This window comes from Colletotrichum gloeosporioides (genome assembly GCF_011800055.1).
Source record: "Colletotrichum gloeosporioides strain Lc1 chromosome Unknown consensus_32, whole genome shotgun sequence".
Classification (NCBI taxonomy): Eukaryota; Fungi; Ascomycota; class Sordariomycetes; order Glomerellales; family Glomerellaceae; genus Colletotrichum; species Colletotrichum gloeosporioides.
Genome location: NW_025544677.1, coordinates 844,603 through 865,132, shown reverse-complemented (window position 1 = coordinate 865,132; position 20,530 = coordinate 844,603). Strand labels below are relative to the sequence as shown.

Here is a 20,530-nt window from a genome sequence, read left to right as displayed (position 1 = left end):
GCGCGTCATCAGGCATCCGAGTTTGTAATCATATGTCTTACGTTGATCGGAAGTGTTTCTGATATTTTGAGGCCGGGAACATCATGAAATGCTCCGGGTTCAGCGTGCGATATCTTGAGTGTTACCTTGGGAGTTGTGGGTGTGAATGAAGCGTAGGCTGGTGATCATGCCCTTCGTCAGACAGCACTCTCAAACGTATTACTTACAAGGCCCGTCCCAATGTTTACAACGTTGTTAGAACTCAGCAAATCGGGATGCCAGTCATGAAACTTCATATTTTGGCCTACCATCAAGGATTTAACATATTTCAATTTACCATACCCAACCAATGATACCTGCCTTTCGTTGGTTCGTCGGTCTTCCTATTAGCGACCTTGCCGAGACTCCTGAATTGATTGTGCATTGCTCTTGTGAACCTCTTCGTACTGAGCGAAGTAGATCAGATCTCCCTTGGCAACATCGTCAGCTACAACTTGCGACAGAGGCATAGTCCAGGCTGCCGGCTGTGGCACGTCTTCAGTCATGACACCGATGTATCGCAACGTTGCGTTGATGAAAGTCGAGTTGTAGCCACCTGCAGCGATTCGGTTCGGTTCTCCATGAGCTGGAAGAATCTTTGATATCTGGAAGCCAGCCATTCGCTGGAGCTCTTTCTGATGAGTTGGTAGGTCTCGGGGTTGGGCGATGAATGTCGCTGTATCTTCTAGAGTATCGCCAGCGAACAGCAGTTGCTTCGATGGAATGTATAGAACCGTTCCATCTGGAGTGTGAACTTGGAAGTTGTGAAGCTCAACCGTCAGATTCCCAACCTTCAGCTCCTTCTTGTCGGTGTACAGATCCGTAGGTGATACGGCCGTGATGGGTGGATCGTCAGTTGCTAGACGCTGCGAGTTGCGATCGACAGTGCGCTTCGTCTTCTCGTTGCCTACAATGGTCGCCCCTCCCTGAGCGAACACGTTTGTTCCCGCAATGTGGTCGTTGTGAAAATGGCTTATCACAACAGACATTTTGGTTACCCCCTGGCTCTGGACGTGACGCATGACCGCGCCAGCATGATCGGGAGTGATGTGTGCGTCAAAGATGATGGCCTCATTGCCATCAATGATGGAGTACGTCGATACTCCCAACGTGAACGCCCCATCATCCAACCAATTTGGCTGATCTGAGTGGAAGCGTTCTCCCGTCCGTCCATCATAGTAGGCGAAGATACCAGGATATGGGTTCAGGATGCGGAGAGACTGCAGCGGGTCTCCGGTTCTTGCCCTGCTCGCGCTGGATTCTTCTCAGAACATGCTTTCTAAAGCCGCTATCTTGCCAACTTACAGCAGTGATGACGCGTCCCGTGGTCCCAGCACATGGCGTCCTGCAAGCCCACACGCGCTCACCAGCGCAGAAAAGCTCAGAAGAACGATCTGCCAATGATTAGTATAGATGCAACGGATTGCTGAAGGAAAATCGACTACTCACAAATAACATGCTGATGTCTTTGTGAAATTCGAAACCTGGAAAGAGAACTTCAGGAAGACCAGGACTGCTCTTCAGGCCCTCAATCAATTGGTGCCACGTCCTATGCTTCGTTACTCCGACCAATACGCAACATCAACAGCGCAAAACGGGCTCAGCAATGCATCAGAGGTCGTCACTTGGAGCTCTGGATTACTATTCTGGCCTTTATGTACTCTCTGCGGAAGAATAGCTGCATGAAACGGTCTGAAACGCTGACCGAACCTGCCGGTTGACGTTTCATCTGATGATGTGAAGTCGTATGCCAACGAATACTTTAAGCTTATTGACTGCCGCCTGAACTGAAGCTCGGACATGGATTGATTCGTTCGATGGCAGACTGACTGGCTAGTTTGATTTGCTACGTTCGAACAGAATGGTACATGATACCTCTCGGAATGATTAAAAAGTTTACTGAGCCTCTCCCCGGGGTAATAAGATCAAAGATGCGAATACTATTTTGAACCTTGAAGAATGTTTGTCGAGCTGTGAAGGACGGGCATCAAGAACTTACACGGCTTCCAAGACTATTGTGGCGACGCCCATGTTCCTGGTTCAAAGCCAGTGCTCTTTATTCATTCTCAATGGTTTGGCCAAATCACAAGATTGCCAATACTTATTGTATTGGAAGGTGTGACCTATTTGCAAAGACGTATTAGACGTTTTTGCTTCGAGCCTCGGCAGTAATAGAGCGGAGCCGCATGTAAATGGTACCTTAGGAAACGAGATTCGATGAAATGTATTTGAAAGCCATATATTCAAGGCCAAACCAACAGGAAGTGCACAAAAGCCTTACGTCTGAAGCCCTGAGGTTTAGGGACACAGCACATAGTGGAATGACCTTGAAATATCGAGAATACTGGGTCCATCCTCGCCATCTGAGCAAGAGTCTAAAGACTAGCTTGAGTCGGCCAACCTTGAGCCCGGCTTTACAAACATTTAATGGGTTTCAGTGATCTCGGCCTGATTGTCCCCACTCGTGGAAATCCTTCACGGCAAGCAAGACCTCGAGCTTGCAACATAAGATATTTTCAGGAGCTTTGAAAGAGATTTGAACTCATCTATTACTTGGCTAATAACATCAAACATGCATTTGGAACCAGGCCCCCCGTCTCCTATCAATGATTAATGCGCATGGCTTTGAAGGTGATGGCGAACCAACGCAACGAACAAAAGCAAGTCTAGATGAACTGTCGACGCTCCTAGACGCTCGCGGGAACGTATCGGACGTTTGGAAAGCGTCGTGAGCATAGATGGACGCAAGTATTGCCGAGCTGTGAGCTTGCGACCTACGGATGGCCAAACATAGCTTTGAAGGCTGAGCGCTTTGAGCAGGGGGTCCTGGGGATAAAACCAACCATCACGCGCCGAATTGAATTGACGCAAAATTACATGCACTTTGTGTCAAACGAAAGCTCTGGTAATGATATCTTCGCGTCCGAGGCTTGGCCTCAAAAAGATCACGGTCAATTGAGCTAGGCAGCTCTAGTCCGCTACTGATGATCAGACACGTTGGCGCTGATCCTGAAAGGAATTTGACATTCCGTGACGGCTTTCAGAAATAAGCAATTAATACGGCTCCTCTGAGACGAGCGGCTGCAGCGAGCCCTGCCCCTGATCATGCGCTAGAAATAGGCCAGCTTTCTGCTAGTGTCGGGTAAGACCTAGGCAGCCGCGAAAAGAATGTTAGGCTGTGCGAAGGATCAAACGGTGCTTGGGTAGCTTACCCGAACTTGGAGTAGTGCTTATCCTGCGCTGCGACCTCCAAGCTTCCACTGTGGCGATGACATCCGTGGTCTTACGGGGATTGGCTGACTTTAAAGCAGAGTTGCCCCCGGTATTGGGCCTTTCTGGCAGGGGCTGAATGGGCTGTACGGGATCGATCTCTTCTGTCGATAGACTTGCAGCAATACACCACCCCAGGCGCCAGCTCCCGGCGGCACAGCAGGAAGCTTTTTTTCGCGATGAACCAGGGAGACCACATCAGGCGCAAGCCCACTCCGTCCTACGTGCCACCACTGGGGTATGATGAAGCCCTTTTACTCGCTTCGGCCGATACTCAAGTCTACGACTGGAGCCCAGAAAACAACACAGGGGCACAATCTTCGGGAGACCACCGCCAAGATAGGGAGAGCAAGGTGCCAAAATCTAGCACCACATTGGGAACCCGTGAAAGCGAATACGAACTTGTCAAAACCAGCAGCGCCGAAAAGAATAAGGAGAGGTCAACATGGAGAAAACGCCCAAGATTCTACGTCTTACGAGGGTGGTGGCAGGAGATCGCGTGGTCTATCATCAGCCTCATTTGCGTCATTGTATTGGTCACTTTGTTGAACTCCTACGATGGCAGGCCGTTGCCAAGTTGGCCATCAGGCCTGACGCTCAATACTGTCATCGCCTTTGTGTCGACCATCTGTCGGACTGCTTTCATCCTACCGGTTATGGAAAGCTTGTCGCAATACAAGTGGAATTGGTACAAGAAGTCGCCGAGACCATTGGCAGATTTTCGCGTCTTCGACGAAGCTAGCAGAGGACCTTGGGGGAGCTTGAAGTTGCTGGTCACAACGAAGGGAAGGTCAGTATCTTACCTTACCTTGTTGCTTCCGAATAATACTGACCATATAACAGAATCATAGGTATCATGTCCGCTATTATCCTCGTATCTGGAATTGCTACGTCGACTTTGACTCAGTCCGTTGTCACATATCCAACCCGACATACTGTTTTGCCAGCAAATGACAGTGCGTTGACAATGAGAAATGATGGATACTTTTGGGCAACAGCAAACGGCAATGCAGTTCGTGAGTTGTGTTCTATCCCCCCTGTCAGCCCTTGGCGAACTAACAAATCACAGGAGACATCATGTTTCCCATCAATCAGGCTATCCCTCGAGCCCTGAACACTCCTCCAGATGAAGTGATGCCGTATCATCAACCTAGCTGCCGAACCAACAACTGCACATGGCCAAGTTTCAGTACTCTTGCTGTTTGCGTGGACATGAAGAGTGCGTACTATTCTCAGCACAATGCCTACTTACATGCATGCGTGAATCGGGACTAACGTACGAGGCAGATGTAACAAATCTTCTAACAACAGACGGAGATCCCATTAAGGCCGGCACAAATGCAACATTGCCCAACGGCGTATCGATGCAACGAAGTGCTTATGGGTATCACAATATGAACATCTCCACAGGCACGAGTCTTTCTTACAACGATACGGACATCATCAAGGCAGAGCTCTTCAACTTCTTTGTTCTCTACGGTCCTGCCCCCACACAACTTCGAGCATATGAGATAATGATGCACTGGTGTGTCAATACATACGACGTAACAGTTCAGAACAATGTGCCTATCACTCAGCAAGTGGCCTCGTACACGAAACCCAACCTGGGAGATGTCTTCGTACAGAACTACAACATGACAATCAACGGCACCTATCTGACGTCGCCGGACAGTCCCGGGAAGCAGTACGTTGCTAGTGGTATGGGCCCGGACAACATAGCGGGGGCTTTAGCAAACACACTAGTCGGGTATTACATCGATCTGGGGGCTTACACCTTCAATAACGGCTCGGAGATCTACGGAACAGCTCTCTCAAGAGCAGCTATCGGCATTAACCCATTGAACGAATCGCAGAAGTTGGACGATGCATATTTTATAACACTGATGAATCTGACTCAAAACATCGCAAGCGGACTTACAAACGCGTAAGAACTCTCGGCAATAGCATATCTATGGTCAAAGGCTCACAAAAACACAGGCTGCTTACTACGAATGAGAGCGGGAGTGCTTGGCAAGACGAAGTTTTCGTGTCCATCCGATGGCCGTGGTTGACACTGCTGGCGGCTCAGGTTGGACTTTCAATCATTACGCTTCTGACTATCATCATTCAGACTACTGGATTGGACATTGAGATTGTCAAAGGGTCTCCACTCCCAGCATTCCTTGCTATGAACTCCGATGAGAAGACCGCACTCTTGAGGGAACAACAGGAGATGGATATGCGCAACAGGGACAGTGAGCTTCAGATACCTCACCTCAGAGCTCACGGTATTGTGGGAGGTCTCGAGAGACGCGGCGAGGAGTGGGTTCTTCGAAGTTCGGACAGATGACAGTAATGTGTATATGTAATAGTGAGTGGTTATGATGACCATGACACTCAGGATCAAATGCAGATTGAAAACTATTATTAATCCCCGGTTGTCGAGCCATGATCGCGAATGCGGACCAAAATGGCGAAGCTTGGTCATGTCTATGCAAACTTGACGCCGTTCCTCAACGTTCCGATGTTCGTAATGCTGACTTCCATTTTGGATCCAGGTAGGAGCCACTTAGGGGGGCTCAAGCTTCCTCCAACCCCTTTTCGGATTCCTCACATCAGCATCTAAGGGGGGCCCAAGCGATGATTTTCTAAACTCACCTCCAGGTGTTCCGGTCATTATGACCGAACCTTTCTGCAGTGTGGTGCCCGAGGAAAGGTATGAAATAAGATAGGCGCAGTCAAATAACAGATCAGAGATCATCTCCTTTTGCCTTTCTTCCCCGTCGACAGTCGTGCGTAGGAGCAGAGCTTTGGGGTCACCGACTAAATCGGGCCTGACCAGACAGGGCCCAAGGGGGGCGTAAGTGTCGAAGCCTTTAGAGAATCCCCATTGAGGCACGTTGCCAGCGAACGCAGGATCGCGCTGCAGTTTCCGAGATGACACGTCGTTGCCGCAAGTGTAAGCGGCAATGAAATCGAAGGCTTCTGACACTGCCACATCCTTCGCATCTTTGCCTATGACTATGCAAAGCTCACCCTCATAGTCTGCCTGGTCATTTTGGCAAATCCTGGGAACAATGACATCGTCTCCATGATCAAAGACCGTGGTGTTTGGTTTGAAGAAAATCGAGGGAAAAGGTGGCGGCTTACGGCCAGCTTCTTTGACTGTAATGGAGTAAGTCAAGACTGTCTCTCTTGAAACGAGGATGGCTTACTATGAGTGGCGTAGTTCAAACCAACACATCTGAGGATTGGGACATCTTCCGGGGTCAAGGGCCCGAGCAATTTCTTCACTGTCACGATCTCGTCGGTGACTTTAAGCTGACCTGAGGTGTCGTATATGTCGGAGCCTTGAATGACCTTTGCCTGCAGCTTGGTGTCTTCAGTGGTATTTCCGAGATCAAAGTCATCATTAGGTAAGATTGGTTCTCCTCGAAGTATTCTTCCGTCGTCGGCGACGAAACGAATAAGTCTTTTCCAGGGCACGTGCATGTCGGCAATAGAGGTTGGCGCTTTTGTTCGTAATGCTTGAACTATCGTGCGAATTAGTACTGATATCAGTAGCGAAAAAGAATCCTGGCTGGCTTTTGAGACGTGGTTAACCGTCACAAACTGCCGTTATCGGGGGCTGTGACACCGCTGTCGGTATTGAGTCTGGCAATGCCGGGCGGGGTTAGAGCTAAGTCCCCGACCCGTCGATTGCCACCAACCGAACCCAGCAGTACGGCTTTCCAGGTCTACCAAGAAAAGGAGATTAGGTGGTCGTTGAATCTCCGAGAGCATGATGCGGGGAAAATCATACGGTTCCCCGTAAAAGGTCTGTCGGGGAGATAATGACTTCCTTCGAAGTCGACCAGCATATTGGGAGAAACTGAACCACATGACACCAGATCCACATCGGCAGTTCAACTGAGGCGATAACCTCCTCATATGAAACTAGCTGAACTGAGACGGTGTAGACGGTAGAAGTTGACAGCAAGGCATCATCATCATTCTAATTGGAAGCAATCCTGTTGTCAACGGACATTCAACGCCGACTACTATTCATTGCAAAATGCCTTCTGCAACAGAGCTACAGACAGTGCCTCCGAAGACGACGTCGTTGAAGTCGTTGGACTCAGCACCTGAGTCGCTTTCGTTGAAAAACCATGCAAACGGCAACGCGACTCGTGCCCCTGTCAAAGGCTCGAGCAACTGCCACATACCAACCGCCCCATCGTACCCATCCAACTGCCTCAAGTTTCTGCGAACACTGGAAACTGAAGCTGGCGTTGTCGGCGATGTGGCTCAGGCTATCTTTCCTCTAGATGCTCTTATCGTGGGTGCTGGGCTTGGTGGCCTGGCAGCCGCAGTTGCTCTTGCTAGAAAGGGACACAAAGTGACTGTTTTAGAGCAGGCTACGCTTCTCTCAGAGGTAAGAATGAAATACAAGCGAAGCCCTCAAAGACAGAACATCTGTTAATTAGGAATAGGTCGGTGCTGGCATCCAAATTCCGCCCAACTCGAGTAAACTTCTTCAGCGATGGGGAGTCATGGATGTCATGGCCGAGCAGGCGGTTCGACCAGACGGAATCTCTTTTCGGCGATGGGAGAACGGCGAGCGCATTGGGTTTACCGACCTGTCCCAAACCTTTGTAGAGCTCTGTGGCGCTCCGTATTACGTAGCGCACCGAGCCCATCTTCACTCTGCATTGTACCAGCGGGCGCTGGACCTTGGAGTCATCGTACGTCTCGACAGCAGGGTTGCCAACTACAATTCTCTGGCCCCAACTGCTACGTTGTGCAACGGTGAAGTCGTCTCTGCAGACATCATAATTGCAGCTGACGGTAAGTCTTGGATATTCAATTATCGACGCCATTTAACACTTATGCTGACAACACAACGCTTAAATAGGAGTCAAGTCTGTCGCTAGGGATCTTGTACCGTATGGTGAGGGACATGGACCTAAGTACACTGGCTTTGCTGTCTACAGGGCTACAGTTGATGTCAGTAAAATGCGGAAGATCCCCGAGATCTCCTGGCTTTTGGAAAAGCCGGGTCTTCACGTGTGGTATGTCAACAGTTTGATAGACAAACTGCGTCGACTCCATGTCGCTGACAATAAGACATAGGATCGGAGAGGATCGCCACGTCATGACCTACACAATCTCTGCTGGAGAGTCATTCAACATGGTGCTTTCTCATAGAGACTGTCAAGACCCTTCGACATGGCAACAAAAAGGCCAGGCCGATGTGCTCAAGGAGATGCGGGTCGAGTTTCAAGGCTGGGACAATCAGTAAGTGGTGGTCCTCTCTTTTAACTACGACCAACAGAACTGACAATTATCTGACAGACTTACCAAAATCATTGAGCTCATTGACCAAACAATTAAGTGGCCTCTGATGGCAGGCGACCCCCTCCATAACTGGGTTGCGGAGTCCTCTCGGCTGGTCATTCTCGGCGATGCTGCCCACGCAATGCTTCCATACATGTCACAGGGTGCCGCGATGGCAGTCGAAGATGGTGCTGCCTTGGCTGTAGCACTCAGCAACATCACAAGCCAGGATCAACTTGGACTTGCTTTGCAGGTATTCCAGCAGGAAAGAAAACGACGGACTTCCATGATGCAGGAGGCAAGCATGGTGAATGCCTTCTTGTGGCACTTCAAGGATGGACCTGAACAACGAGCTCGAGATGCGGCGATGCAGCCTGAAGTTGAAGGAAGAAGATTTGCTAGCAGTCCAAATCAGTGGTCTGATCCGCTGACGCAGTCATGGGCATACGGTTACGATGCTGAGGTCATCATGGAAGAGCAGTGGCGACGGGAGATGACTCGAACGTCTGAGTGCTCGAGTGATTAGGGGCATTAAATTAGAACAGGCGTTGTGTAATTACTATCTTAGAAGGTTGCTGCATGGTTACGTATGCTTATTGAAGAATGTTCGATGTATTTATAATCAGAATGATTTGCGGTGGTCACCATGCAGAGGTGATGTTGGTAATTCTAACTTATGGCGTAGAGAAAGTCGATGTAGTCACTTTTTGCTGATCAACTCCAAGTTTTCATGTTTTCCCAATCTTGATACATCGAATACACGCAAGGGATTAGGGAAGAAACCAATCATCAGTCTCTGAAATTCGGCCGAAGGATCGGGAGGTTCTGTGGCATTCGCAACTAAACTACCAGAAAAGATCCCCAGTCGCAAAGTCATCCATCAGCTCAGACATTGCAAACGGCCCACTAGACGCAGAGAAGTCATTGAAATTTGGTGGGAGGAAATTCATTAAATCCGCAAAGGCTTCGTCCATGCCATTGTTTGTTGGAACATTGACCGGAAGCACTTCCCCAGTGGGAGGGATCACCTGGATTGGCGCATCCGGGACTATGCCATTGTCTCTCGCCGGAACAACTTGGTTGTTAGCTGGATCTGAATTGCCCCGATACGTTTGATAGATCCTACCTGTTGAGAGGCTTTGCACAAGGAAGATCAAGGTTGCGGTGAACTTGGCACACTTTTCAACCATTTGGTTCTGCTTGTCCAGTCGTGCTATGCAATTAACCGCATCCTTCAGCACCTCGTCGAGGCGCTCAGTGGCGTTGGAGTAGCTTCGATCAAACGGTGATGGCGAAGATCTTTCCTCGATCATTTTAATGGCAACAATCGTCAACGCCGCGTTGAAGGCTACAAGAGATAATTAGGTGTATTCTTGGCCGAGGAAGAAGTACGTACTGAAGTAAAGACTGAACCACCAAGCCCCAAGATAGGAGATGGTTGGCTGCTTGTCACTTGAAGACTTGCAAGCTTCAACAAGGCGGACGATGCTTTCCGCAGACTGAAGACATGCGTCTTTGCTAAGGTACCATCCTTGTTGAAGGGTTGCCGTCTCTTGATCTGTCTGCGGAGTTCCGTCAAGAGCCTGCAGGCAGCGATCTAGGATGGGCCTATGAGACAAGATGTGCAGGTTGTGGTACCGAAGAGTCAGGATAACTCGGAACTTGAGTGATATTGGACTTTCCGCTGAGTCACATATCTCTGAAGGTTCAACAAGCCGCATGGACGTTGGAAGTGATGCTTGCCAGGCAGCTAGCTTCTGTCCAGTGTGGATCACGGTCGACACGATATTCGCCGGCGGGATTGGTGTCACGCTAGAGCCAAGGTTGCTCTCGTAAAGTTCATCAATAACCGAGGCCGTAACACCATACAAAGTTCTGTGGAACTGGTCAGTTACCGAATGAACGTTTGGAAGAGGTATAGTCAGCGGCAATGGCGTACAAAGATCCGTTCCAAAAGAGAGTGCTGTTTTCATTTTGAGACCATCGAAGAATCTTGGAATTGTCTGGATATGGGATAAAGTGACTTGGCTGAGGTGTGCGAATGTAGATTTGTGGAACGATCGGTGGCCTTCCGAACGTTAAGCTCAATGTCCTATTCCAGTATGAGAGAGAGTCGATAGCAGCAGCGTTGAATCGAGAAAACAAACCTATCGAGCGCAACACACCCATACCATGTACGGATTCTTATTTCTCTTTCCAATGGGTCGAATCTCTGAAGAGCAAGCTGGGAGTGGAGCCCCAATTCCATTGCGGCCTTGACTGCAATCCCATGAATGGCCCATGTTTGGATAGACCGTTGGCTACCCTGCAGATACTGGGACATCAAAAGCATAACTTGAACTGAGCAAGCAGTCAGTGATGGTACATGCTTTGGCCAACTAGGGCAAAAGTGGCATCATACCTGCTTCGACATTGGCTGTGGCGCCCATCTGACTCATCGAGAGCACCTTAGCACGCCTGTAGTAGACCTCTGAGATGGCTTGTCTATCGTTCAGCCCGAGGCCATCTGCATTAGCTGTGCTTGTCGCCATAGCAAGAATCATGTTTAATAGTGAAAGCCATGAATGTCTAGCGCTCTTCAATCCTGTCGCTCGAAATTGTGTGTAGTTTTTCCAAAAGCTGTCTTCGTGGACATAAGGAAACAGAAGTCCAGTGTCGGAGAAGAATTGGCGGATGAGACGTGTGAGCTCTGGCTCGGGTGGAAGACGACTCGCTTCTGCGGGTGTCTCTAGTTTCCTATAGTCGTAAGAATCGTCTATGGGAGATTCTGATCTGGAAACAGCAAGAATGTGTTGCTGTGCATCTCGATCAGGCGAAACAACCCCGGGTTGTTGACTTTTCTGCGCATTGTGAAGCAAGTGGCTCAAAGTCCGACGGATGATTCGAGTGAAAGCAATGTTGGATGAGGGGCCTATGATACATTAAGGTCAGTGAATGGTGAACTGACGAGGTCTTGAAAACAGCGTGTTACTAATGACAGCATCATACCAAAATAGGCCCACGTCTCCTCGTTGCCAAACTCAATAGTGCCCACCCCATCTGTGGCATCTGGTGATATACCGGGCAAACTTCCGTCTTCGACGTGAAGGGAGTCTTCCCCATAAGGGCTTTCAGATGGATGGTCGCGACGCGACGAGGTGCTACGCGATTGAATCACATGTTGTTTTCCATTAGGGATCGCGTTAGGGACGAGTCGTTTCAGCCGGTTAATTTCCTCTTCGACATCTGCTAGCCGGTTTTCGACTTGCTCGAGATATCTAGATTGCAGATTGGTCAATCCTTTCTTCATACGGGATCCCTTAGTGAGACATACTGTTTGGGCACCAGAGCATTGCTTGGCCCAGAATTCACAGCATAGACACAATCGATGGCTTGCTCAACACATGCCGAACACGACGGTCTCGCACCGTCGCACTTTCAGACACAGATACCATGTTAGCTGCTAGGGACCCCTAGAGAGACCATTATCGGACTGCGCCGAGAATCATCTCCGTTGATCGATTAGGGCAGGTGACTTACCCGTGACTTGCGGGCCCGACAAGCACTGCAGGCGATCGGAATCCGCTTCCGCTTCCGGACGTTGGCGACTGGAGGGGTGAGGTTCTCCATCGGCAGTATCTGCTGCCTTTCTGCCTGCAGAATCTTCTTCGCCGTAGAGCTACGGACACGATAGACGCGGGGATTTAGAGAGAAAGATGTCGATATCCCCGGAAGGGGGAGATGTTGTGGACGGGGAGTTAGGGATCGCCAAAGCTTATGTCCACCTAAGCCACAGTTTGTGAGGTGGCTCGAGACATTTAGCGGAGCTTTTGGCGTCAGTGCTGAGAGCTGCCAGCCATCTTCGCCCGGAGATAGACTAATTTCCCCGGACACCCTGGAGTTTCACTTGTTACCAACCTCGGAAAGCTTGGAACAATGCGCATCTGGCGACTGCAGTAATAGCAAAGAGGAAGGCATTTTGCATTCACGTTCATATTACGGCTCGTTGTGACTCCGTGATAATCTTCGTCGAGGATTAAAGACCCAGTGCGCAATCGCCTCATTTGCCAATAGACCACGCACGCGCAATCAGATCGCAATTATGTCTTCTACAACAGCAACCGAGACTTACACGCAGCCCAAGCCAGTCGAGGATGAGACGGCCAAGATGCTACAGGCAGCTGAAGCCAGCCACACAAAGCCGCTGTGGCTTCAGATGTCAAGATTGAATCCACCTCTGCCAAACCCAAGTTGCACGCCTTTCCTTTGGAAATACTCAGAAATTCGCCCAACTCTTTTGCAAGCCGGGCAACTTGTGAATGAGCACCAAGCCGAGCGCAGGGTTCTGATGCTTGTGAACCCATCTCGAGGTAAGAGAGCCGAGATTCGCTCTGTCGGGCACAGCTGACTCGCACACGAGATGCACCCTTCACGACTGATACAATCTACGCTGGGCTGCAGCTAGTCATGCCCAATGAGACAGCAAAAGCCCATCGTCATACCGCCTTTGCAATGCGATTCATTATTGAGGGCCAGGGTGGCTTTACTGCTGTTCATGGTAAGCGTATTCAGATGAATCGTGGAGACGTCATTTTGACCCCCACTTGGAACTGGCACGATCATGGAAAGGATGGATCGGGGCCAATGATTTGGCTCGATGGTCTTGACTTGCCCAACTTCACCCATTTTCCAGTTCATTTTGTTGAGCATTTCTCGGCCCCTCGTTATCCCGCCGAGAATGTCGATACCTCCCAATCGCCCATTGTCTTCCCATGGAGCCGAATGAAAGCTGTGCTCGACTCTGAGGGCGGCGACTTTGCTACAAGTAGATACTTGCATGCCAACGGGTCTGAAGGTGCGTTGAATTTTCCTCTAGCCTCAAGTCTTTGAACCCGACTTGTTTACTTACGCCGTGTTAGTGAGCAAGATCCTAGGGGGGAAAGCCGCCCGCATTGCACCCGGTGCGAAATCACCGCTGGTTCAAGAGACTGCGTCTTCGGTCTACCATGTTGTTGAGGGCTCTGGACACAGCCGCATCGGCGATCAAGTTTTCCAATGGAAGAAGGGGGACACTTTTTGTATTCCTTCATGGTATCCCTACCAGCATTTCGCCGACGCGGGACTTCAAGAGCCGGTTTACTTGTATCGGTTTGATGATTCGCCCATGCTCAAGAGCTTAGGTTTCTATCGTTCCGCCGACATGGATGTAGAGAGCTTGGTATCTGTTTGAGCGACCGACCATAATGGCTGTCTGTATTAGAGATTGGACCGACAGCAGAATTATGTGTAATTAGAGCTGATTGGAATGACAAAGATTTGGCCATTACAACAAAACTGCCAGTAGAGGTGAAAGAAGGTTTCGGTTTCTAAACAACTTCGCCCCATACGCACGATTCATAAGGCGTTAAATAACGAAGGGTTTGAATGTCGAACCATCCCCTTCCACCTTTTTCTGTACATTTTCAACTTTTTTTTTGATTCATGTTTCTTTTTCATTATGAAAAGCAAACTACCAAAAGTCCATGCAAACCGGATTTAGTCTCAATGTCCACAACGCCGTTATCAACACACTCAAGCTGCTCGCTACTCTCTCGACCTCAATGTTCCAAGGGAATAGATCAAGCAAGACTAGCAGTCTTACGAATGATGACTTCGCTGAAAAAGTAGACGGGGATGACCAGCAGATAAAGCGCCCACAGAACACCTGCCATAATGCCAAATTGCTTCACAGGGCCCATTTGCTCCATCCAAGTGATGGCGGCATAAGACACACCGAAACCGACACAGTTCTTGATCAAGTTCACCAGAACTCCAATGTGACTGGCCCGAGAAGGCATGGTGTCAACGGCATACGTCAGCAAAACATTGGCCGAGCATGTCAAACCCGTAGCCAACATTCCCCAGCCGACACTCACTGAAACCCAATTCTCTGGAGAGTTCAAGCCGTATCCGATCACTATGCACCCAGCAGGGCTGATGAGTCCACCGATGACAACAGCCGGCAGCCTAGAGGCTGGGTTCGCCACGTGCTTGTTCTGTCTGGCTGCCTTCCCATATAAGAAGTCCGCTAGAGCACCGCCGATTGGAAGTCCTATCAGTAGACCAAGCAGAGTTCCAACACTGAGAAGGCCAACGGGACGAGCTGTCCAAAGCATGGGTGGCTGTGCGTAGACAACAGCCACGAGGATGGAAACGAGAACAGTCCAGCCGATCGTGAACCCGAAAACCAGGGTAGTGATCAGAACCTGCGGAGCAACAAGAAGCTGCACTGGCTGAATGAAACTGGTCATTGCGAGTTTCCAGTTCATGTCGACATAGGCACCAGTAAAGGATCTGAGCCACCATTGTCTTTTGGGTGACAGGAGCTCATTCCCGGTTCTTTGACGAGCTTCTTCGACTTCCGTACACTTCAAGTTGGAACCTAAGCGCTTGAGATTGTCCTCATTGTCGGTTGAGACCTCGATAGGTGTTTGATCGTCGATCCGTGTTTCCGGAAGCATGAGGAGCGATCCCAGAAATGTGACGAAAATGAGGGCCGAGAGGATGCGGAAGTACCATCTCCAGTCATTCACTCCCTCGGCAACAACTCCAGCGACAATGGGCCCCAAGCTCGAACCAGCGGCCAGGAGTCCAACATAGACAACCATGGCACTGGCTAGTTGGCTTTCTGGGAAGGTTTCCGCAACGATGCTTGGGCCTAGAGCCTCGACGAGGCCACCAGCTAGGCCACCTAAAATTCTTGAAGCTCTGAGAGAATTGAATGTTGATGCCTCAGCACCCCATAGGCAGAAAGCGAGGAAGAATAATAAGGATATAAGGATCGTGTAGCGTTTGCCGATCAATGAGGCGGCCGGGAGTGCGAGTATATTCTAATATTTCGCTCCGTTAGTCTCTGTGTTTTCTCTGTATGATTATGCTGCGGGGAACTTACCGACAAACCAAGGGTCAGGAGCACGTAGGTAGACAGTTGCGATGCTTCTTCAGAGGTACAATGAAGCTCTTTGATAACCAGGGAGAACAGAGGAGACACCCCAGCCGCAAATGCATTCCCCAAAAGGTTGTAAAAGCTGACGTTGAGGAGAATCCAGATTCTCCATGACAATGGCCAATGCTGCATACGATTGTAAATCAGTTTACATGGCTCAAGCAGAAGTCCTGCACGATGAGTTACAAAAAAGGAAACTTACCATCACCGAGGAGCTAGTTATGGGAATATCAGACGACATCTTGCTCAGCTTCTGAAGATTGAGAGCGGTGTTTGCGATTCAAGACAGCAAGCAAGTCGACCGCTAATTTTGCATAGTCTCTCAAAGACTTATCAACAACTGCGTGATGTCTTGTTTAATGACATCGTGAACCATGGTATTTACAATCACCTATCATTCTACCAACCATACAGTTTCCAATAGGACACGTACTATTGGCCTCGAGGTAGCTATCGGGGAGATAAAGTCTGAAGTAGTGCTCGGGGAGAAGCTCCAAACCCCGGATGTCACCCCGCACACGCGCCGGCCCGTGCCCACTCTGCAGCGCGCGGCAGATCGTAATCGGGCTCGGAGTATGGGGAACTGCGGAGACGCGGGGTTGTAATGCATTCGACCGGGCATCCCGTTGGCTGTGTCATTTATTAACGGCCCTAGGTGGGCAAGACTGCTGCACTGTGGATCCACCGTTGTCAATATCTCGCAGATTTCCAGGAGCAAATCTTGGCCACGCTGCAGTAATCTCAAGTCACAGGAGATCTAAACCATGGTTGTCAGTCAGAAACCCAGTCCAGGTTACAATCAGTACTTCCTTCCCGAAGAGGATCTCAAGTACCTACCTCCATACCTTCGCGATGTCCCCGAAACAACTACGGAGACTCAGTGCACTACTGCGGGCACATGGCCGTCATGGCTGAAGGGCACATTTGTTCGGTTAGTCTGTGCGAAGGTTGAAGATGAAGAACGACAAAGAACTTTGCTGATGGTGAATACAGAATCGGGCCAGAACGTTTTACTGTCCCGTTATCTGAAGATGGCTCAAAGCCCAGAGCTATCATCCAGCATTTCTTCGACGGGCTCGGTATGCTTCATAAGTTTCGGATGCTGGATGGGAATGTTCACTATACGAGCCGATACACATCTGAGGGGGTTGTGAGGAGGGCCAAACGAGATGGCTATCTTTCCACCAACATCTTTGGTCTAAATCCAAACACGCCTCTTAAGTATACGCAAGATCCGTGTTCGGCACTGCTGGGAGCTCAAGTCAGATGAATGGTGTTCTCCAAGTCATTCACACGCTAACAAAATCTGCAGCAATCTCTCTATCTTCCAAACGGGTATATGGAGCCTGATGAGATAAATGTAAACGTTGTTCCTCGCCGTGGGATGCACCTTCCACCAGACGACAATCCACACTCCAAAGGGCCCGAGGCAAAGGACCCAGCGACCGAAGAGGTAAGGTCATGGTTACTCATAACTAAACATGGCTAACAGAGTGCACCAATCCAGGTCCTGGTCCAGACGGATTTCAACCTCCTTCAAGTCTGCGATGCCCGAACCCTTGAGCCAAAGCGGATGCTCACGTATGCCCAAATCGACCCAGAACTTTCTGGCTACGGCATTTGCTCTCATCCACCCAAAGATCGCACCCGGGGTCTAACTTTCAATTATTTGATCGATCCTGAGAAAGGTATCATGTCAGTCTTTGCATTGAATATTGCGTCAAAACCTGCGTCCCTCTTCTGGAAGACGCCACTCCCATGCAAGCCATGTTACATTCATTCTCTGGCGATGACAGACAAGTATGTGGTTTTCATTAGGAATGTAAGTGATTTACAAACCATGACTTTCTGCGAAACATGTTTGCTTAGCTCCAAATTTTAGCCGGTTCAAATGGATGTCAGCGATACAACGAAGCCGATGTCAGACATGCTCCAATTCGAGCCTAACACTCCGACCCAATTCTTCGTTTTGAATAAGAATGACGGCAGGCAGTAAGTGCCCTCTGTTGAAGCTCAACCGTAATTGGATTTTGACCGTCATTGTGTCCCAAAGCGTCGCGACTTATGCGCAAAAGGATGGCTTCATGTTTTTCCATTCGGTTAATGGATACGACTATGTTGATCGTCAAACTGGCGCCGTCAATATTCACATCGACCTTTGCAGTTACGAAGAAACATATCCATCGTACAGCGAGTATAGTTTGAGCAACATTGTGGACCCAGCACGGCCTTTCCAGGACGGCACTCTCGTCCGGTACGAGATGGCCGGCGTGGACAACGCCGATCCGTCTCGCATTGGCCGTGTAACAGTCGCCGCGTCAATACCAGGAATGGCATGCGAGCTTCCTCGGATTGCCAAGGTTGCCTCCATGGACCCCAATTATCGCTACGTCTATTGCACTGCTGGTAATGGTGGCCCCTCCCCGGGGACAGCTGTGCCGATTGGCCGACTCGGGAACGGGCTAAAGGTTGTCCAGGCAGCGTTTTTCGGGAGTTTAGCAAAGTCCGACTGGCAAACTGGAACGTTCAAACGATGGCAGCCTGAAAACGGAGAGAGCTGCCCTTGTGAGCCAGTCTTCGTGCAAAGACCTGGCGCAACGGACGAGGATGACGGCATAGTCCTTACTATTGTCATTGACCGGGAAGGAACTCACAGCATTCTTATTGGTCTTGATGGACAGACCTTCGAGGAGGTTGCAAGGGCAGACATGCCTCAAGTGTATGCTCTGGGTCCTCATGGGTCTTTCGTCGAAGGCAATTTTGGTGTTTAGATGGAAAGCCACCATGCTTTTCGACTCAGTTAGTCCTTAGAAACCAACCAGAAGTGACCCGATGCTGTCTTTTGGGAAGAAGCCATGTCGTCTGATTGGCCACATCGGCAAAATTACTGTTTGCGTGAGGTCGCACCAAGCAACTCAACTGAGGTAAACTTCCCGGGCACGTGCAACAGCGGACGGAATTTCTCCTTTGCCGCAATTTCGGATTTCAATTACGTACTTTCCCCCTAATATCGACTGGTGCGGGGGTCAGGGCATCGAGAAAAGGGCGCGCTTGGCCGCCTTGGATGACCGGAAGCGGGGCCCGACCGTGTACGTTAAGCCGTCCCGAGAGAGTGGGTCCCGGAGGTCTCAAGTCGAGTCCGGCGCTCCATCCACTTCCGTGTACGTTGAGTATAGCCGAGTTGAAATGAAAAAGTTCCAGCGCCGCCCGCGCACCGAAAGATTTGAAAACTTTCGTTAGCCCAATCATTCGAGTCATTACCTGATTGCGACGACAAATGCTGGCATGAAGTTGAGCGGTTTCGTGGTATAAAACATGTGTTGTCGCCCCTCTTCGCCAGAACCTGCAGTTCTTTCGCTCTCATCACACTCTCAACCAAGTCTTTTCAACTTCAGTTTTTGAGAATGATATCAACAACAACAAAGACTGATAGTTCCACTTGTATCTTCAAGTGCATACGTCCTGGTTCAATCCCTTCCGTCTCTATCCTGGGCCACGATTCACGTCGCATCATGCACATGCCCAAGATGGCGCTGAGCATCAGCATCGACAATCACTACACGTCCAAGATTTACACGTGCAACTCCAAGGTCTCTGGAACACTATCAGTTTGCACCCAAAGGGATACACCATTCAATTGCGTCCAAATAGCCCTCCTTGGCACTTCCCATACTCGGGTCGATATGCTACCTACTCCCAAGATCATCGACAATGATTTCCTGAGGCTGGACATGCCTATTCACGAGGATTCATACCCATCAGGCAGAAACTTTCGTGCTGGGCAGACGTATCATATTCCGTTTGAATTCACAATCCCTCGCGCCCTATTCAGTGACGCTTGTCACGCCCACACCCTTTCGGTGTCTGGACTCATTCAAGATCTCCACATGCGACTACCACCAACCATGGGTGACTGGGAAAAAGACGACATGTCACCTGTGATGGCTAGAGTCGAATACTCTATCGTGGCTCGTGTGTTGCAGAAGCGTGCTTCCGAGGCAGGCCACGCAACTGAGATAAGCCAGCCCATCAAAGTGTTCCCCTCATTCCCGGAAGATCCGCCTTTAAGCATCACTGGGAAAGATACTCGATACTGCCTAAGCAAGTCTAAATACACTCGGAAGAGCCTGTTGTCAACACAAAGGGACCAGGTCACAGCGACTATGGTGCAGCCGGCACCAGTAGTCTTAAGCATCGCTGGGGAGCAACTTTCTCCAACGTTGGCGACCATGCACCTTGCTTTCAAATCGAACTCGGCATTTGCAACACCTCCAGGCATCAGTCTTGGTCAAAAAAGGCTCGAGGTGATCAGCTGGTTTAGCGGAGCCCCGATCAAGACCCTCCCAGAACTTGGCCAGGCAAGAGACTCCACTGGCGTGAAGCAAGAGTTGAAGTACATCACTTCAACCAAACTGCCAACGACTGATGTAGAAGTCAAATGGCAGCAGGCTGATACTGGCGCACAGTCCTCTTCGTGGGAAGGAAGTCTAGAGATGGCGATCGCACTCCCAACCACCCACAAGATGTTCCTCCCGACTTTTTACAGTTGCTTCGTGGCTCGAACATACGTTTTGCACTTGTGTGTCAATGCAGCTGCGTCGGGTACGAAGATCAATCTATCCGTACCACTTCAGATTTCCGTGCAGGCACGGGAGCATGATGGGAAGGACTTGGAGGTGTCTGGCGATGATCTGCCAACCTTTGAAGCAGCTATCGCTTGGCGATCAGTACGTTGATGGATGGCAGTTGCCACAGAAATAACGAGACAATTTTAAGCGGAATGAAAGAGTCATGAGGACAGAAGGGACCGAACTGACACCGGGGATACATGTATGGACAACGGAGAAGGGTCACCGGTGGTCTATGATCAATCTTACGAGGAAAGGATTTAACGACATTACTTGTTATCATGCAAATCCAGTTTTTGCGGTCATCCTTTTCCATGCGTAAACAAGATGCAGTATCATGCGGTGTGTATTTAGT

General features: G+C 49.8%; 9 protein-coding genes across 9 annotated transcripts; 5 read left to right on the top strand and 4 right to left on the bottom strand.

Moving 5' to 3' along the window:
* Positions 1 to 365: 365 nt before the first annotated feature.
* GCG54_00007312 (uncharacterized protein) lies at positions 366 to 1,476 on the bottom strand (the record flags this gene model as incomplete). The annotated part of the gene is made up of 3 exons (XM_045407294.1): positions 366 to 1,272; positions 1,324 to 1,412; positions 1,468 to 1,476. 3 exons carry the CDS (start codon positions 1,474 to 1,476, stop codon positions 366 to 368), a joined length of 1,005 nt encoding a protein of 334 aa, XP_045266215.1.
* Positions 1,477 to 3,367: 1,891 nt separating this feature from the next.
* Positions 3,368 to 5,617, top strand: GCG54_00007311 (uncharacterized protein; the record flags this gene model as incomplete). Its single annotated transcript, XM_045407293.1, has 6 exons — positions 3,368 to 3,374; positions 3,427 to 4,078; positions 4,132 to 4,304; positions 4,358 to 4,507; positions 4,576 to 5,212; positions 5,266 to 5,617. 6 exons carry the CDS (start codon positions 3,368 to 3,370, stop codon positions 5,615 to 5,617), a joined length of 1,971 nt encoding a protein of 656 aa, XP_045266214.1.
* Positions 5,618 to 5,757: 140 nt separating this feature from the next.
* On the bottom strand, positions 5,758 to 6,759 carry GCG54_00007310 (Fumarylacetoacetate hydrolase domain-containing protein 2-like; the record flags this gene model as incomplete). Its single annotated transcript, XM_045407292.1, has 3 exons — positions 5,758 to 5,864; positions 5,926 to 6,432; positions 6,483 to 6,759. 3 exons carry the CDS (start codon positions 6,757 to 6,759, stop codon positions 5,758 to 5,760), a joined length of 891 nt encoding a protein of 296 aa, XP_045266213.1.
* Positions 6,760 to 7,321: 562 nt separating this feature from the next.
* GCG54_00007309 (FAD-dependent monooxygenase OpS4) lies at positions 7,322 to 9,109 on the top strand (the record flags this gene model as incomplete). The annotated part of the gene is made up of 5 exons (XM_045407291.1): positions 7,322 to 7,681; positions 7,740 to 8,094; positions 8,162 to 8,318; positions 8,380 to 8,544; positions 8,602 to 9,109. The coding sequence occupies 5 exons, from the start codon at positions 7,322 to 7,324 to the stop codon at positions 9,107 to 9,109; spliced, it is 1,545 nt and encodes a 514-aa protein (XP_045266212.1).
* Positions 9,110 to 9,428: 319 nt separating this feature from the next.
* On the bottom strand, positions 9,429 to 12,345 carry GCG54_00007308 (uncharacterized protein; the record flags this gene model as incomplete). The annotated part of the gene is made up of 8 exons (XM_045407290.1): positions 9,429 to 9,931; positions 9,980 to 10,458; positions 10,523 to 10,675; positions 10,731 to 10,923; positions 10,985 to 11,494; positions 11,572 to 11,895; positions 11,999 to 12,035; positions 12,103 to 12,345. Coding segments are annotated over 8 exons (2,442 nt in total), but the record flags the coding sequence as incomplete, so codon positions are not given.
* Positions 12,346 to 12,664: 319 nt separating this feature from the next.
* GCG54_00007307 (Gentisate 1 2-dioxygenase) lies at positions 12,665 to 13,792 on the top strand (the record flags this gene model as incomplete). The annotated part of the gene is made up of 3 exons (XM_045407289.1): positions 12,665 to 12,932; positions 12,983 to 13,417; positions 13,482 to 13,792. 3 exons carry the CDS (start codon positions 12,665 to 12,667, stop codon positions 13,790 to 13,792), a joined length of 1,014 nt encoding a protein of 337 aa, XP_045266210.1.
* A 388-nt stretch (positions 13,793 to 14,180) lies between these two features.
* Positions 14,181 to 15,788, bottom strand: GCG54_00007306 (putative transporter C36.03c; the record flags this gene model as incomplete). Its single annotated transcript, XM_045407288.1, has 3 exons — positions 14,181 to 15,431; positions 15,494 to 15,673; positions 15,750 to 15,788. 3 exons carry the CDS (start codon positions 15,786 to 15,788, stop codon positions 14,181 to 14,183), a joined length of 1,470 nt encoding a protein of 489 aa, XP_045266209.1.
* A 523-nt stretch (positions 15,789 to 16,311) lies between these two features.
* GCG54_00007305 (Carotene 9-10-oxygenase) lies at positions 16,312 to 18,318 on the top strand (the record flags this gene model as incomplete). The annotated part of the gene is made up of 6 exons (XM_045407287.1): positions 16,312 to 16,478; positions 16,541 to 16,808; positions 16,860 to 17,000; positions 17,055 to 17,369; positions 17,430 to 17,539; positions 17,601 to 18,318. 6 exons carry the CDS (start codon positions 16,312 to 16,314, stop codon positions 18,316 to 18,318), a joined length of 1,719 nt encoding a protein of 572 aa, XP_045266208.1.
* Positions 18,319 to 19,074: 756 nt separating this feature from the next.
* Positions 19,075 to 20,283, top strand: GCG54_00007304 (uncharacterized protein; the record flags this gene model as incomplete). Its single annotated transcript, XM_045407286.1, has 1 exon — positions 19,075 to 20,283. One exon carries the CDS (start codon positions 19,075 to 19,077, stop codon positions 20,281 to 20,283), a length of 1,209 nt encoding a protein of 402 aa, XP_045266207.1.
* Positions 20,284 to 20,530: the final 247 nt, after the last annotated feature.